At 41.0% G+C, this 14670-nt stretch overlaps 1 protein-coding gene across 2 annotated transcripts in view; it reads left to right on the top strand.

Annotated features, from left to right (window-relative positions):
- Window positions 1–14670, top strand: part of LOC118214810 (protein FAM189A1-like) — a 107645-nt gene that overhangs the window by 45412 nt on the left and 47563 nt on the right. For both annotated transcript variants that reach the window (XM_035395057.1, XM_035395056.1), the window contains exon 2: window positions 12104–12160. In XM_035395057.1, coding sequence (XP_035250948.1) covers window positions 12104–12160 — 57 coding nt within the window. The remainder of the gene's footprint in view (window positions 1–12103; window positions 12161–14670) is intronic.

Consider the following 14670-nt stretch of genomic DNA (forward strand, 5'->3'; position numbering starts at 1 on the left):
TGAACATTTTTTCAAGGAAAAAAATCTTTTTAAAAGACCTGAATCATATTATTTTCCATTTGTATTATTGTATTCATGATATTTACCTTGATTTTTATTCAATTTTAAATGGGTTTTCTGAAGTTTTCCAAGCTACCAATGGCTTCAATTAGGGTTAAGGGCCCAAACTAGGGTTAGGGATAGGAAAACGGTAAGTCTGAGGGGAAAGACAATTTCACGGCTGTGTTCAGCAGGTTGAATAATGGTTAGGACACAGGTTTGTTAATGATTTTGAATGAGTCAAATATTTTCTACTGTAGCATGGGTACCTATATAGGGCCATTAAAAAATTAGCCATATATGAAAATTTTTTCAAGGAAAAAAATCTTTTTAAAAGACCTGAAACATATTATTTTGCATTTGTATTATTGTATTCATGATATTTACCTTGATTTTTAATCAATTTTAAATGGGTTTTCTGAAGTTTTCCAAGCTACCAATGGCTTCAATTAGGGTTAAGGGCCCAAACTAGGGTTAGGGTTAGGAAAACGGTAAGTCTGAGGGTAAAGACAATTTCACGGCTGTGTTCAGCAGCTTGAATAATGGTTAGGACACAGGTTTGTTAATGATTTTGAATGAGTCAAATATTTTCTACTGTAGCATGGGTACTTATGGCCATTAAAAAATTAGCAATATATGAAAATTTTTTCAAGGAAAAAAATCTTTTTAAAAGACCTGAATCATATTATTTTCCATTTGTATTATTGTATTCATGATATTTACCTTGATTTTTATTCAATTTTAAATGGGTTTTCTGAAGTTTTCCAAGCTACCAATGGCTTCAATTAGGGTTAAGGGCCCAAACTAGGGTTAGGGATAGGAAAACGGTAAGTCTGAGGGGAAAGACAATTTCACGGCTGTGTTCAGCAGGTTGAATAATGGTTAGGACACAGGTTTGTTAATGATTTTGAATGAGTCAAATATTTTCTACTGTAGCATGGGTACCTATATAGGGCCATTAAAAAATTAGCCATATATGAAAATTTTTTCAAGGAAAAAAATCTTTTTAAAAGACCTGAAACATATTATTTTGCATTTGTATTATTGTATTCATGATATTTACCTTGATTTTTAATCAATTTTAAATGGGTTTTCTGAAGTTTTCCAAGCTACCAATGGCTTCAATTAGGGTTAAGGGCCCAAACTAGGGTTAGGGTTAGGAAAACGGTAAGTCTGAGGGTAAAGACAATTTCACGGCTGTGTTCAGCAGCTTGAATAATGGTTAGGACACAGGTTTGTTAATGATTTTGAATGAGTCAAATATTTTCTACTGTAGCATGGGTACTTATGGCCATTAAAAAATTAGCAATATATGAAAATTTTTTCAAGGAAAAAAATCTTTTTAAAAGACCTGAAACATATTATTTTGCATTTGTATTATTGTATTCATGATATTTACCTTGATTTTTAATCCATTTTAAATGGGTTTTCTGAAGTTTTCCAAGCTACCAATGGCTTCAATTAGGGTTAAGGCCCCAAACTAGGGTTAGGGTTAGGAAAACGGTAAGTCTGAGGGTAATGACAATTTCACGGCTGTGTTCAGCAGCTTGAATAATGGTTAGGACACACGTTTGTTAATGATTTTGAATGAGTCAAATATTTTCTACTGTAGCATGGGTACCTATGGCCATAAAAATAATGTGCAATATATGAAAATTTTTTCAAGGAAAAAAATCTTTTTAAAAGACCTGAAACATATTATTTTTCGTTTGTATTATTGTATTCATGATATTTACCTTGATTTTTAATCCATTTTAAATGGGTTTTCTGAAATTTTCCAAGCTACCGATGGCTTCAATTAGGGTTAAGGGCCCAAACTAGGGTTATGGTTAGGGTTAGGGTTAGGAAAACGATAAGTCTGAGCGTAAAGGCAAGTTCACAGCTGTGTTCAGCAGCTTGAAGAACGGTTAGGACCCAGGTTTGTTAATGATTTTGAACGAGTGAAATATTTTCTACAGTACCTTGGCTACCTATGGCCATTAAAAACATGTGCAATATATTCATATTTCTTCAAGAAAAAAAATCTTTTTAAAAGACCTGAAACATTATTTAGCATTTGTATTATTGTATTCATGATATTTACCTTCATTTTTAATCAATTTTAAATGGGTTTTCTGAAGTTTTCCAAGCTACCAATGGCTTCAATTAGGGTTAAGGGCCCAAACTAGGGTTAGGGTTAGGAAAACCGTAAGTCTGAGGGTAAAGACAATTTCACGGCTGTGTTCAGCAGCTTGAATAATGGTTAGGACACAGGTTTGTTAATGATTTTGAATGAGTCAAATATTTTCTACTGTAGCATGGGTACCTATGGCCATTAAAAAATTAGCAATATATGAAAATCTTTTCAAGGAAAAAAATCTTTTTAAAAGACCTGAAACATATTATTTTGCATTTGTATTATTGTATTCATGATATTTACCTTGATTTTTAATCAATTTTAAATGGGTTTTCTGAAGTTTTCCAAGCTACCAATGGCTTCAATTAGGGTTAAGGGCCCAAACTAGGGTTAGGGTTAGGAAAACGGTAAGTCTGAGGGTAAAGGCAAGTTCATGGCTGTGTTCAGCAGCTTGAATAATGGTTAGGACACAGGTTTGTTAAAAAATTGCAGCAAACATGTTCTCATGGAGATCTGTCAAAATGATCCAAAGTTAGACAAATGGGAAATCTGACAAATGCATACAATAAAATGTGGCATATTGCCCCAGAGTTAAGGTTTTTTTTTTCCAGCTTTTTTCTGATTTCTGTTTATATCAATCACACCTTTAAACTATCTAATGCTCTTTGAAGTCATAGACATGCAGGAAGACTGTGTGGTACACACATGCATGCTAATGGCTAAACACAGGCATGGCAGCACCGTACGCACATACATGGACAGTGCCTGGTTGTCCTTAGAATGTGAAGGGCATGCAAAGGTTACTCCATTTATCTCCATTAGACAGACAGACAGCCCTGTACAGCACACAGAAGCCTTTCGCAGGGGCTCTGATGGATCCAGAGACTGACACGAACACAAACCCCGAAATACCCAAACCCTGTCATTGTGTCATTACTGCTAGGGATGTATAATTGTGCACTTCTCAAATATTCAGATTTTTTTTTGCTTTTTTTATTTGAGAGATATAGTCCTAGAAATGTATAAAGGATGAAATGTATAGCATATGTGGTTTGACTGTGAGTAATTTTCGCCGTCAGTTTAAAGCTGAACTGTCCCTGGGGAGCACATATACTTGTAGACATAAGCAATGTTTTATTTATTAACGCTGAACAAATTGTTATTCAGGAAAAAAGTGTATTTAGCAAAAATATTTCAAGGAAAATTTGAGGTGGAGGTAATGAATGTCTATCTCTTATTATTGTCATAACACACAATGGGAGATGATCTATTTACTTCAAATGACTTCAGGTGTCTTCCTGTTGTGAAGGTGTTTGGATCAATTCTGCAAGAGGGTTACTCTGTAAGGGTTTGAAATTTTGTTGTGTGTGGGGGGGAGTGTTAAGACTGACCCCAAACACCAGTTGTATCACTGGCTGAAGAGGTCTGATTAAATCAGCTACAGTACTCTGTGGTCATTGAAAGGTTTTGGTCTGTGTATTTGCTATAGGGATGCTGCCATCACCCTGAACATTGGGAATACAAGATGCACTTTTTACATTAATGGAGATCTAGTACATTTTCTGTTAGATATTTGTAAGGTGTCTTGAGCAGTTTTATCTGTGTCTCATTTGCGACTCATATACCCAAGGGGTATAACATTTTGTTATATCCATAATTTCACTTTTCTCCCAAATTGGAATGTCCTGTCATGCTGGCCCTGCCCAGTTCTGGAAGGAGAGTGCAGCGTGACATGCTCCCCCTCCACAATGAGCACAGCCATAAGCTGCTTCTTTTCCGTGCGGCCCCCAGAGCAGTTTCTAGTTTGCAGGAATTGTAGGGTGGGTGGGAGAGGGTGGGTAACCTGCTGTTTGAAGCCCTCCCTCTCCAGGCTCTGCATTGCCCTGTGGGACTACAGCTGGTCCTAGCACAGCCCAGACTTGAATCTTGGCCATGGGGGACACCCCTGCATGGATAGAAAGTGATTCAGCTTGAATCATCACCCAGGAAACCATTCTATTGATATGATATTGTTGGCCTGATATTGTTTGTTCACATTTTCATTCGTGTATTGGCATTACACATGGATGATCTGGGTTTCATTGGTGATATTTCATATAATTGCACTTAATATAGTACAGTTTATGGTGCACACATTTGTGACTCATTGCAGTTTTCTGGAGTGGTCTTAGATATAAGTGAATGTGCCAGAGAAGTGGCTGGTGTTGCTTAATTCTGTATTTCCATATCTATGAGGAAAATACAGGGTCTGCACAAAAGAGAGTGTTTAAGACTCAGCTTTGTCATGGTGGTCACAGTCCCCTTTCACAGCACACTCCTCTGAGATGGAACGGTTGATTTTGATCTTGTGAAAAGACTGTGGGGGTAATTTTCAGCAAATTTCATTGGCTTCCCTTCCATTATCTGATGCAATTTTTGGTTTCTCCTCATCTGAAATTATTGAGGAAGACAGACGGCAGAATCCCATTAGAGGTTTCCTTAAACTGACTTCCAATGACATTCATGTTGGTGATTTGATGCAGCAGGTTGATGGTACAAGCTCAGGCAGATGTGACAGATGTCCGTTTGTTTTCTGTCTGTTGGAATTCCATGTGCGCTGTAAGACTGAACCACCTTATGCAGCACACACAGGTCTGTCACACTGCGCTTAGCTTTAGTACTCGCTTCGAGCTGAGTCACAGTCTTTTATGTTGTGGCTGCATTACTTAAGTATTAAATCAGAGTTATTGTTTATAGTTATTATCAACGTTCTCTTTTTTCATGATGTTAGCTATACAGTTGGGCAGGGTTCTAAGCAAGTGCCTATAACTGCATCCGTTTGTAAAAAATAAAAGTTTGATCAGTTTGTGCTAGACGCGAGTATGAATTTAAAGAATGATTGATTTGGATTTCCAGTTATACAGTGCCCTCCACCAGAATGGTAATGTTTTTGACTCAAAAGTAGCTGTTGCTGTTCAACGGTGAAACATACAGTATATGCATGTAAACAGCATGAAATAAAAGCCGACTGTCTGTACTTGTGTGTCATGTTCGCCTTTTGATCTTAAATCCAAATGCTGTAATATGTGCCTAAAATAATAAATCTCACTCTAACATACTTTTGGAGGGCTCTGTATTTCTCCTGAAATAATTATTTCTTAATCTTAATTCTAATCATGAAATTGAAAGTGGATTATCATGCCAGTTGCATGCTCTTTGTTGCTGATTTGGAATGGAGGCTGATTAACCCAGGGTGCAGAACAAATGGGTTGAGAGGCCCAGAGTAGCACTGAGAGAATTGAATGAAATGTGAATGAAAACAGAATGAGGGAGAAAGTGGTAACGCAGGTAAGGGGATTTGGATGCATTGCCCTTTGAGCTGTATCAGCTAGCCTGCTGTTGTGCTCTTGTTTCCATGGTGATAAGGATGAGCGTATTCTGTGGATGCCATGGTGTTTGTGTGTGTGTGTGTGTGTACATGAGTGTGTGCATATGCGTATGCGTGTGTGCATGTGTGCGTGCGTATAAGAGAGAGGGATTAGGTTCTATATGGGTACCAGTCTATTCCTGTTGGTTTTGTGTCCTTGTCATTGACGGTTTTTGAAAGCTCACAAAATCCAAAAAAGCATATTTTAAAACCTGTCTTTTCATATAATTTAGTCTCCTGATGATGTTCTGGAATGTCATATTACATGTTATTCCATGTGTGAAAGCACATTTCCCTAAAGACCCTCTACACTCTACACTATTCTTTTTCTTACATATGACGTATTCAATTAGTCAAAGATGTGTATTTACTTTTTCTATAAACCAGAAAATAGTGGTTTCTTTTTGAAGTACAGTATTTCATTTATAAACACAAGAACTAAAATAGAGCAGTATCCTGTAAACGGTCACACTGGTTAGAATGTAAATCTCTGCTCTTTACAAAACAAGTATGATCTCCAAAAGACCAGATCCTCCTGTAGTGGGTAGTACAGTATAAGAACTTTCAGGATAAAAATAAAAACATTTTAATATTTAAACTGAATAAAATAGGCTTAACATCATATTATTCAATTTATTTTTGTTTACACTTCAGCACTTAAATTTTGATTACAGGTATTTAAATAGTCAGGTAGTATGGATGAAGATAGAATATGGCAGTCAAACATCAGTTAGCTTCTTCTGCTAAAGAAATATCCTAGCTGGATCAAACCATCTGTATTTGGATAAAAAAAAGAAGCTGTTTCAAAAAATAGCTGACAGTTGAATTACACTGAATTAACCTGAAATGTGGGTCTTGGAAGGTAGATGGTGAGTGTTTGGGGACGTGTATATTTCCTGACATTTACAGAAATGCCGTGCTGCTATTTTTTCTTGATTTGGTGTTGGCTCTCTGAATGTGAAGAGAGGTTGGCTCTCTGGTGTGGATGTTCAGTTTGAACCGATGGTTTTTTCTGTTAGACACAGGATAGAGATGGGTAGCTCACTTGGCTTTTACTGAAGCCGCTGTGGGTTTCATTTGACAGCCATTTAATTACTCTGCCTGAGCAAGGATAAGCTTAAAAGGGAGTACAGGGTTCCTCCTGACATCCCTAATGCCTGCAGGAACCAAAAGAGACTTAGTAACAAAATCATTAGGCTTTTACACCACAAGGAAGAGCTGGGCATCTGTTATCTTACTCGGTGTGCAAATCGCTAAGATAATTCAGAGCATGAGGAAGGCTTTTTTTGCAACTGGAGTTTTAAGATATCTCTGTAAGCAGCAACTCCTGGCCAAAGATAGGATACTATATGCTAATTATGTGGATAAAAGGGTTTATTTCACTGAAATTGGCCAGGGAAATTGGACAAGTGGGAGACAATATACGTTTTAATATTAAACAAGTAATGGCAATGTTTCTTTTAAATTGTGAATCGGAGAGTCGTCTCTCAATAAATTCTCAATGTCATCATTAAATGACGTGCTCTCAGGATGCGTGAGAATGTTTAGCGAAGTGGAACTTACTCTTACGCCTGGTTGTAGAGCGGTCCAACCTGAATCTGCCGCACTTGCCCAGGCATGCCATAGCTCAAGTGTCCACAGTCCAAAAGAGCCGCACTTCACCTGACGAGGGCCTCAGAATATCTGAGAGCAAAAATAGAGGCTGTGAAAGCCTGCAGCCTGCAGCCTGAAGAACCGTCCTTGTGGAAGCGGGTGACTGAGAAACGGAACCGTGCGACACGGTGTTCCGCTCCAGATGGACTGCGGAGCGGCAGGTGTGTAAGTCTTCCTGCAGATGTGACTTTGTCTCAAAGACAGGCAGATTACCATGTGACTGCATGGTTATTGTTCCCACCGGCCACCTGTGAAGATATGTTGACAGCATCAGCAAGGAGTTTTTATCTTCGTTTTCATCTCGTCTGACAGTTGGGTGTGTATGCGCGTTGTTTTTCTTACTGTTCCCTCATATGGGACCTCATCAAAAACAACTGTGAATCACAAGACAATTCATCACAGAAATACACAAAATTTTCCAAGTAAGTGGTATGCAAAGGAGATGTCCCTGTTTTAGCTGCAGCACAGCACACGTTATGGTTGGAGAGGTTTAGGTGAGTGATAATGTGCCTGATATGAAATGCTTTCTGTGCTGTGTTTTTTTTTTTCTGCAGAAGAGAGCATCACTAACTTCAACACAACAGGGACATTATTAGTATGTTCATTTCATATTAAGGCCATGTTAAGAGCATGCGCATGCTAATGTGCTGAATTTCCACATGCTCAATATATGGCGGTTGGTTGTACAGGCCTGCTGGTGCGGAGTATTGGCCTTTCATTTCAGTGAGGTTATACCCTTACTCAAACGCACAGGGCACTGAGGGCCTGCTGTTGCATGTTGGACTTTGTGTGATGCAACACGCCTCGGCTGCTGGGCGACGGCATGCATGCCGTGCTCTCTGGGAGAAAAACGGACGGTCATTACAGATTCAGGTATCTGGCCAGAGGATGGTTGCCAGGGAAACATTCAGGGCTTCCATCCCTGTGGCTTTGACTCGTGTGAAACGCCCTTATTTCGGGAGCGCCGGGGAACGTGCGCTTTGATGCGGGCACAGCGGTGGTCTGGATTAAGTACCAATGTGGTGGTATGATATGAATTACATGGCAATGAACTGGACTAAAATCAAAGCCGGTGGCCAGTTCTTAATCTCGCAGATGTGTCTGTTTGTATGTGGTCCGTGATGTCTGTGTGTTGAAGCTTTTCTCACCCCTTGCTGAGATTTGCCGTCTTTGAGCGATGAGTGTCCCATGCCAACATTGTCTGTGCTTTTGAGCCAAGTATGCGATGGCTATTGAAGGCTATACTGCACAGATTTGATGCCAGATCTAATGAGTTTTTTTTTTGTATTTTAAATTGATTTGGAGCAGAGTGAAGGGAGTGTGGTTTTACAGTGTTACAGTAGTGGTCTTTGTGAGAGGGGAGAGAGGACCCTATCATTACCTCTGCAGCCCAGTCTGTTAGCACTGCTGCCATAGCAACCCCATGCTACCCTCAAGAACAGTTTTATTAAGGTTGAGTACAATTTCAAAAATATCTAAGCTCTGTGTGCCCTTCAGAAAAGGAAAGGGATAATTTCTCCCATAGCACTTGCCCCCCCACCCATCCCCAAAATGAGTTTGCTCCATTTTGAACTGGCTTACCCTCTAGAGACTACTGCTTTTCAAATGTAGTGGTGCTGTTCACTTCATAACTCTGACTTCTTATTACACACATAGACACACATTCACACATACAGACGTGTGGGTGCGTGTGTGTGTGTGTGTGTGTGTGCGCGTGTGTGCGTGTGTGCGTGGTTGTTGCTTCCTGAGGTCTGCATTGTTCACATTCATTTTGCAAGGTGAATTTTGGAAGTCACATCGGTACGATTCTGATAACCGGTGAATATGTGCAGATCACTTACACATGAAGATGTGGCTGCCTGTAGAGCTTGCAAGTATGCTCTTGGATAGAGAAAAATAATTACAAGTCTCTGGGAATTGTATGAGAGTAATTATGGTTTGTGTCATGTCATTTCAGCGAATATTTACTGATTATTTCCTAGAGGAATAAAACATCTATTGCTTTATTATTCCTTTACTAATGTGATTAGTTCTGGATGTGACCATGGCCAATCTCTGGCCAAGTTATTTTGGATAATGGATACATTTTAGTATGAAATTAGTCGAGGGAGATTTATTTATATGCAATAATACATTAGTATGTGCAATTTACTAAACAACAAAGGCAGGCGCTGGAGACTGAACTGAGCAGAGAGCCAGGCCTTAGCAACTCATTGTGCTAAGGATGGCATCTTAATCCATTTGAGAAGAGATCAAAGGGGGAGAATCCTGATGAGACACACAGGAAGCGAAAAGCAGAGGACAGTTGCTGGAATGTTCTTTCTCCAGGCCTCAGTCTCTCCACCGACAGCGAAGACTTCGTTGGCACCTCCTCAATCTACCCCCCGGACCTGAAGTGTGGCTGTCCCGGGGAAGGCCGCGTTAATAACCTGCGTCCCGGCAGCCTGTTGTCAGACGGGATTTTACGGCGCCCCGAACTCCCCTGCGCCCCTCAATATTTCACCAGCTAAATGTGCGATAATGAACGCTCGCCTCGTCTCCCCGCGGTAACCGTGCCGAGGGGGCTGCCCGTGGGGAGGCCGCGACGCGAGGCTATCGCTTTCCGGCATCGGAGGAGCGCGAATCGCAGCGCGGGAGATGAAAAGAGGCTTTCCCCCAAAGCGCCGAACGTCTGCCTCCCCCTCCCGTGGAAACGCAGAGCCGGGCTTTGTTACTTTTGAAAGCGTCGTTCATTCCCTGCCCCTTGCGCTTTGTGTACCGGCCGGGAGGTTGACTTGATCTGCTGGCATTTGGAACTTCAGACTGTTTAAAAAAAGGGGGGGGAAAAGCAACAACAACACACACAAGGGGTTCTGTGTAAGGTCTGGGGTCAGTTTCATCTCAGAGACTTACAGTCTCTCTGAATTACAATGCTGCCCTTCTGACTGAAACAGGTTTTTTAAAAAGTAAAAGGCCCCCACACACACACACAGGCACACACACACCACACTCATGCAATTGAGTAAGCAGACTGTCAGCTTCACATCTCCTTCTGTGGTAGCAAAGCACAGGATCAATAATTCATGAAAGCAAATAGCAAGTCAGGCAGTCACATCTTTATTTTCCTGTGAAAATGAATAAATACACTTTAGAAAAAAAGAAAAAAACAGGCTAGTCAAAGGATAATCTCACACTCATGCTTTAGAAAGACAGAAAGACCAAGCTACATGCGCATACACGCATTGTCTGATGTCACTGGAGTCCAGTAGAGGCTGTAAAGAGGAGATAGATTGAAGTTTTTCAATCATTTGTTCCTTAAAGATAATCGAACAAAATGCAGGTTGGCTTTTTGCCGTTTGCTTTGTCTTTGACCTCTTTTGTTTTCCATATTCCAAAAATGGGTTAGTGTCAGTAATCAGGTGTCAACGCTTTCAGCTGTTAGGACCTCATTGATTTTGCCTGTCAGTCTGTAATGTCATCAATTAAAAGATGTAACTTTCCAAAGGAATCATTAGCTGAATATCAAGAAGATTTTTTGAAAATTAAAGCATTCATTTATCCAGCTGATTACCAGTCCTGAGAACTGAATATGGGACACTTATTCTTCATGGCATGCTATTTCTGACATAATATGGTAAATCATTCTTCAATAAATATTAAAATGGTCAAATTAAGAACAATTTACAGCTTGTTGCAATTCAGAAATTGTAATTATCGTTGGGATGAGAGAGCGCGTACTCAGTGGATTCCCTGGGCCCGTGTTTGCAAACCCCTGTTGTGAAGAAGCAGTTTGCCACTGGCACCAGAAGCTGTGCGAATGCAAATAAGTGGGAATTTGGTTTGTGTGAGATGCCCTGCTTTGTTTCAGAGTTTTTCTGAGTGGCTGTTGGAGTTTTCCAGCTTTTCCCCTCATATTCTACTGTAAAATCTCCTCCCAAAAATCATAGTTTCATAGTTCCTGTTGTGAGGGTACAAGGCAAATAATCCCCTTGCTCACTTGCATAACTGATCTCTCAGACTCCCTGAGCTTTACCATTTTTCAATCTTAATCTTAAAAAAGGATGGAAATGAATATATTAGGTTTTTTTACATAGATTTTTTGCTGATGTACTGTATGTGAATTTAAATATCTTCATATGTCCAGTTTCCCCCCGTCATTTCACACTTTCCTTTTTATTTTATTATTTTACTGTTTTATTGGTTTTAGTTGAATGGTTTAAACTGTCAACACAGACAATTTGTCTGTTGAGAAAACCTTCGGTAAGAAGATCAAATCATTAATGCCCTTTACAGTTTCTGTGTTACAAGTGTATTAATAACGGTTTGTATATATCTAACGTTGCATTGGTATTTCAGTTCTGTACGAGGTGAATTACTACTGCAGCACAGATGCAGACTCGTCTGGTCGCCCTGAGCTCGTTCTTGCATGTAACAAAGCCGCGGGTCTTCCAGTCTCCTGAGGCGTGGTGTTAGGCAAGGTCAGCGAGAGCCGTGGAAGCCGTGAGAGAGTGGCGGTGTGTGAAATGAAACGGGGGAGCGCGGGTGTCTGGGGCGGGGCGGGGCGGGGGTGGCGCGGGGGGGCGTCGGGGGCAGGAGAGCGTTGGTGGGCGGGGATCGATGGAGGCTGAACTCGAGGTGCGAACTGGAGGACGACGCGACCTGCAGTTAACACCACGGTCCCTGATCGTGGCTGAAATGAACGCCCCCCCGGCCTCCCTCTCCAGCGGCTTCAGCTCCGGTGGCGAATAGTGAAAAGATGTCCTTGCAAGCTTTTTACCTTCTGCGCTGTCAGATTCAGCAACATCAATGCAATGTGTGTTTTATATTCATATAAAATGGCTCCATGTCTGGCTTGTCCTCTTCCTCCAGTTGCCCGCCGGCTCACCTGTGTTGTTGTTGTCTGCCCGCAGGTGCTGCTGTCTGGTCTGATTGGAGTGGTGTCCTGGAAGAGACCTCTCTCACTGGTGGTAAGTGACTCCCTTGCTGGGCTCGGGATTGGCTTAAGTCACTGATACGCGTATCACTCTCCTCAATGCGGCCTGCTCTGGCCCCCATGCCAGAGTAATTTACAGCATCGCTGCTCCGTCTGTCAGCTGGTTCCTGCTTATTTTTGTTTTTAGAATAGTGTTAAAACCCATCCCGTTTCTGGTGCCTTTGAGATGGGATGTAGCACACCGACCAGTGACCTGGAAACAGACGTCGTTAAATATGAAAGCCTTTTTCATTTATTTATCTTTTTCCCAGGCATCCAGTCACCAAGCTTTTATCTGAAGTAAGAGAACCAAAGCCTTGATCTTTAATATATATATATATATATATATATATATATTAATATGTAACAACCCCAGAGATATAATCTCCCTGGCCAATATAGTGGTCAACCACTATAACATTAAGGATGATTCTTAAATCATTGCAAATGTTTCCCCAGTGATGTAGGCTGACATCATCCTGTTTTTTTTTTTTTTTCGTATTTAAGTTCATAAATATTGATTTCCAGGGCTTTTTTTAGTATCACCATGACAACCTGATTTACTGTCGGAACCGCCTACCTTCAGCACATGCATGCCATTAACATGATCCATAAAATGTAAAATGCAACAGTTAAAATATTGCCTGCTCCCCTGTGGTCTAAGAAAGGCAGGTTATTGCCCATATTAATAAATTAATAAATATGAAAAACGTGTACCTTTGTGCCACTGGATTAAAATGAGGTTAATAGATTTAAGTGAACTTTGAAATGCCAGATCAAATTTCTGAGGAATACACCTCCACTGTTAATACCTAAGGGCTGTTTTACTCTTACCAGCTGTGATGTTTTATATTCAGTTTGTAATTTGCGGTTACTGCTTGGAAATATGTGTTCTAACATTGGGGCTTTGCTCTGAATTTCTTGCCTAGGTCAATACTCCATATAACATTGTACCTCACAAAATCATGTATTAAAGCAAGTCTTACTGCAGTCCTGTAGAGTTATAAATATATACAAGGTTTTCATGCTTGTTGTAACCTGCCTGCTGATGCATTATGAAGCATACGGCTGGTATTGTTCTAGAATTAATTTTAATACAACGTTTGAATAATCTGATGAAAATAGGTACTGTTAAATAGATTTTAATAGACAACCTTGTTGCTGGCAACTTTTATGAATGAGTCAGTTTGTCTGTAGAGCATGTCGGTACAATGGTGGGCACACTTCTTCAGAGGTCCAGTGAAATGCCTGTAGCATAGTTACCCTGGAATGCATTTTAGACCTCTGCCCTGTAGTCTCCTGGTGAAAAACACAGAAACCTATACGGGCTCACAGTAGCTCTGAGTGTCAGTTCCCATCAGGGCATTTCCAAGAAGCCACTGCAGGTGGGATGGCCAGGTTGGCTTTCTGTGTGTCAGGTTTAGCTATCCATTCTGTGGCACATGCTTTCTACCTTTTAAAAGCCTGTGACACAGGAGAGTGCGCTATCCCCATCCAGGAAGCCTGACTGAGCTTCTGTATATTTCATGCCACATAGGTGTATATGACACCACAGCTCTGCCCATAGTGTTGTTTTAATCAAACATGTAAGTTAGGTTAAGTACACATCTGGGTTTCAGAGAGCTGCATGTTCCCCTTCCAGTAGTGGGTGGGAATTGTGAATTGGACTGAGGATACCTGGATTTTAAATAGTCAGAAACACACGGGGGGAGGGGGAGGGGGAGGGGTGTTACTGCTGATAGTCTGTCATATCAGGCACCGGAGAACCTGTGTTCAGTTTCCCACTGTCGACCATAAGGTCGCCACCCCCGCTCCTCCCCCCACCTCCAGCACTGTGTTCCTGATACTGTATGGGAAGTAGAGTTCACGCTGTGTTAGTTCAGGTGTCCTCTGTTCAATCAGGCATGTCGCTCATGCATAAGTGCACCGTAGACTGAGACTGCTGGTGGAATAGATTCATTCTATAAGCGTTATTACACACGCACACAAACACACATACAATACAGGACACACACATACAGTATATACACGTATGAACGCACAGAGACACATTTTTCACAGTCCAATCGCTGCATTCTGGAGACCGATAATCAGGCATGGCCAAAAACTAAAAGCATGCAATTCCAGTGATAGAGACTTTATGAGCGGTGAAAGTCTCTACCTTAGGGCAGGCAGGTGCCGCTGATGTGATCTCCAGCAGATATGTACTGTACTGCTCCACAGCGCTGTCCCAGCCCAGCCAGAGGGCTTGCTGTTGTTACTCTGCTGGGATTTGGGTCCCAGAGCAGCGTACTGTGTCTTTGCATTGATCATAAACATTCTGCACCGAGACCCTTCTCTCACTCTCAGACAAATATTGAGATTTTTCATTTTCTTTTTTCAAAATGCAGGCAAGCTGCCCGCTGAGATCTGCATGAGTGTGACATGGTGAGGTCAATGGCAGCACGTTGAGCACTTAGCGAAAGAAACATATTGCAATCGTGTGCAGTTAACCATGTGTAATAT

This window comes from Anguilla anguilla, chromosome 16 (genome assembly GCF_013347855.1).
Source record: "Anguilla anguilla isolate fAngAng1 chromosome 16, fAngAng1.pri, whole genome shotgun sequence".
NCBI classification, from domain to species: Eukaryota; Metazoa; Chordata; class Actinopteri; order Anguilliformes; family Anguillidae; genus Anguilla; species Anguilla anguilla.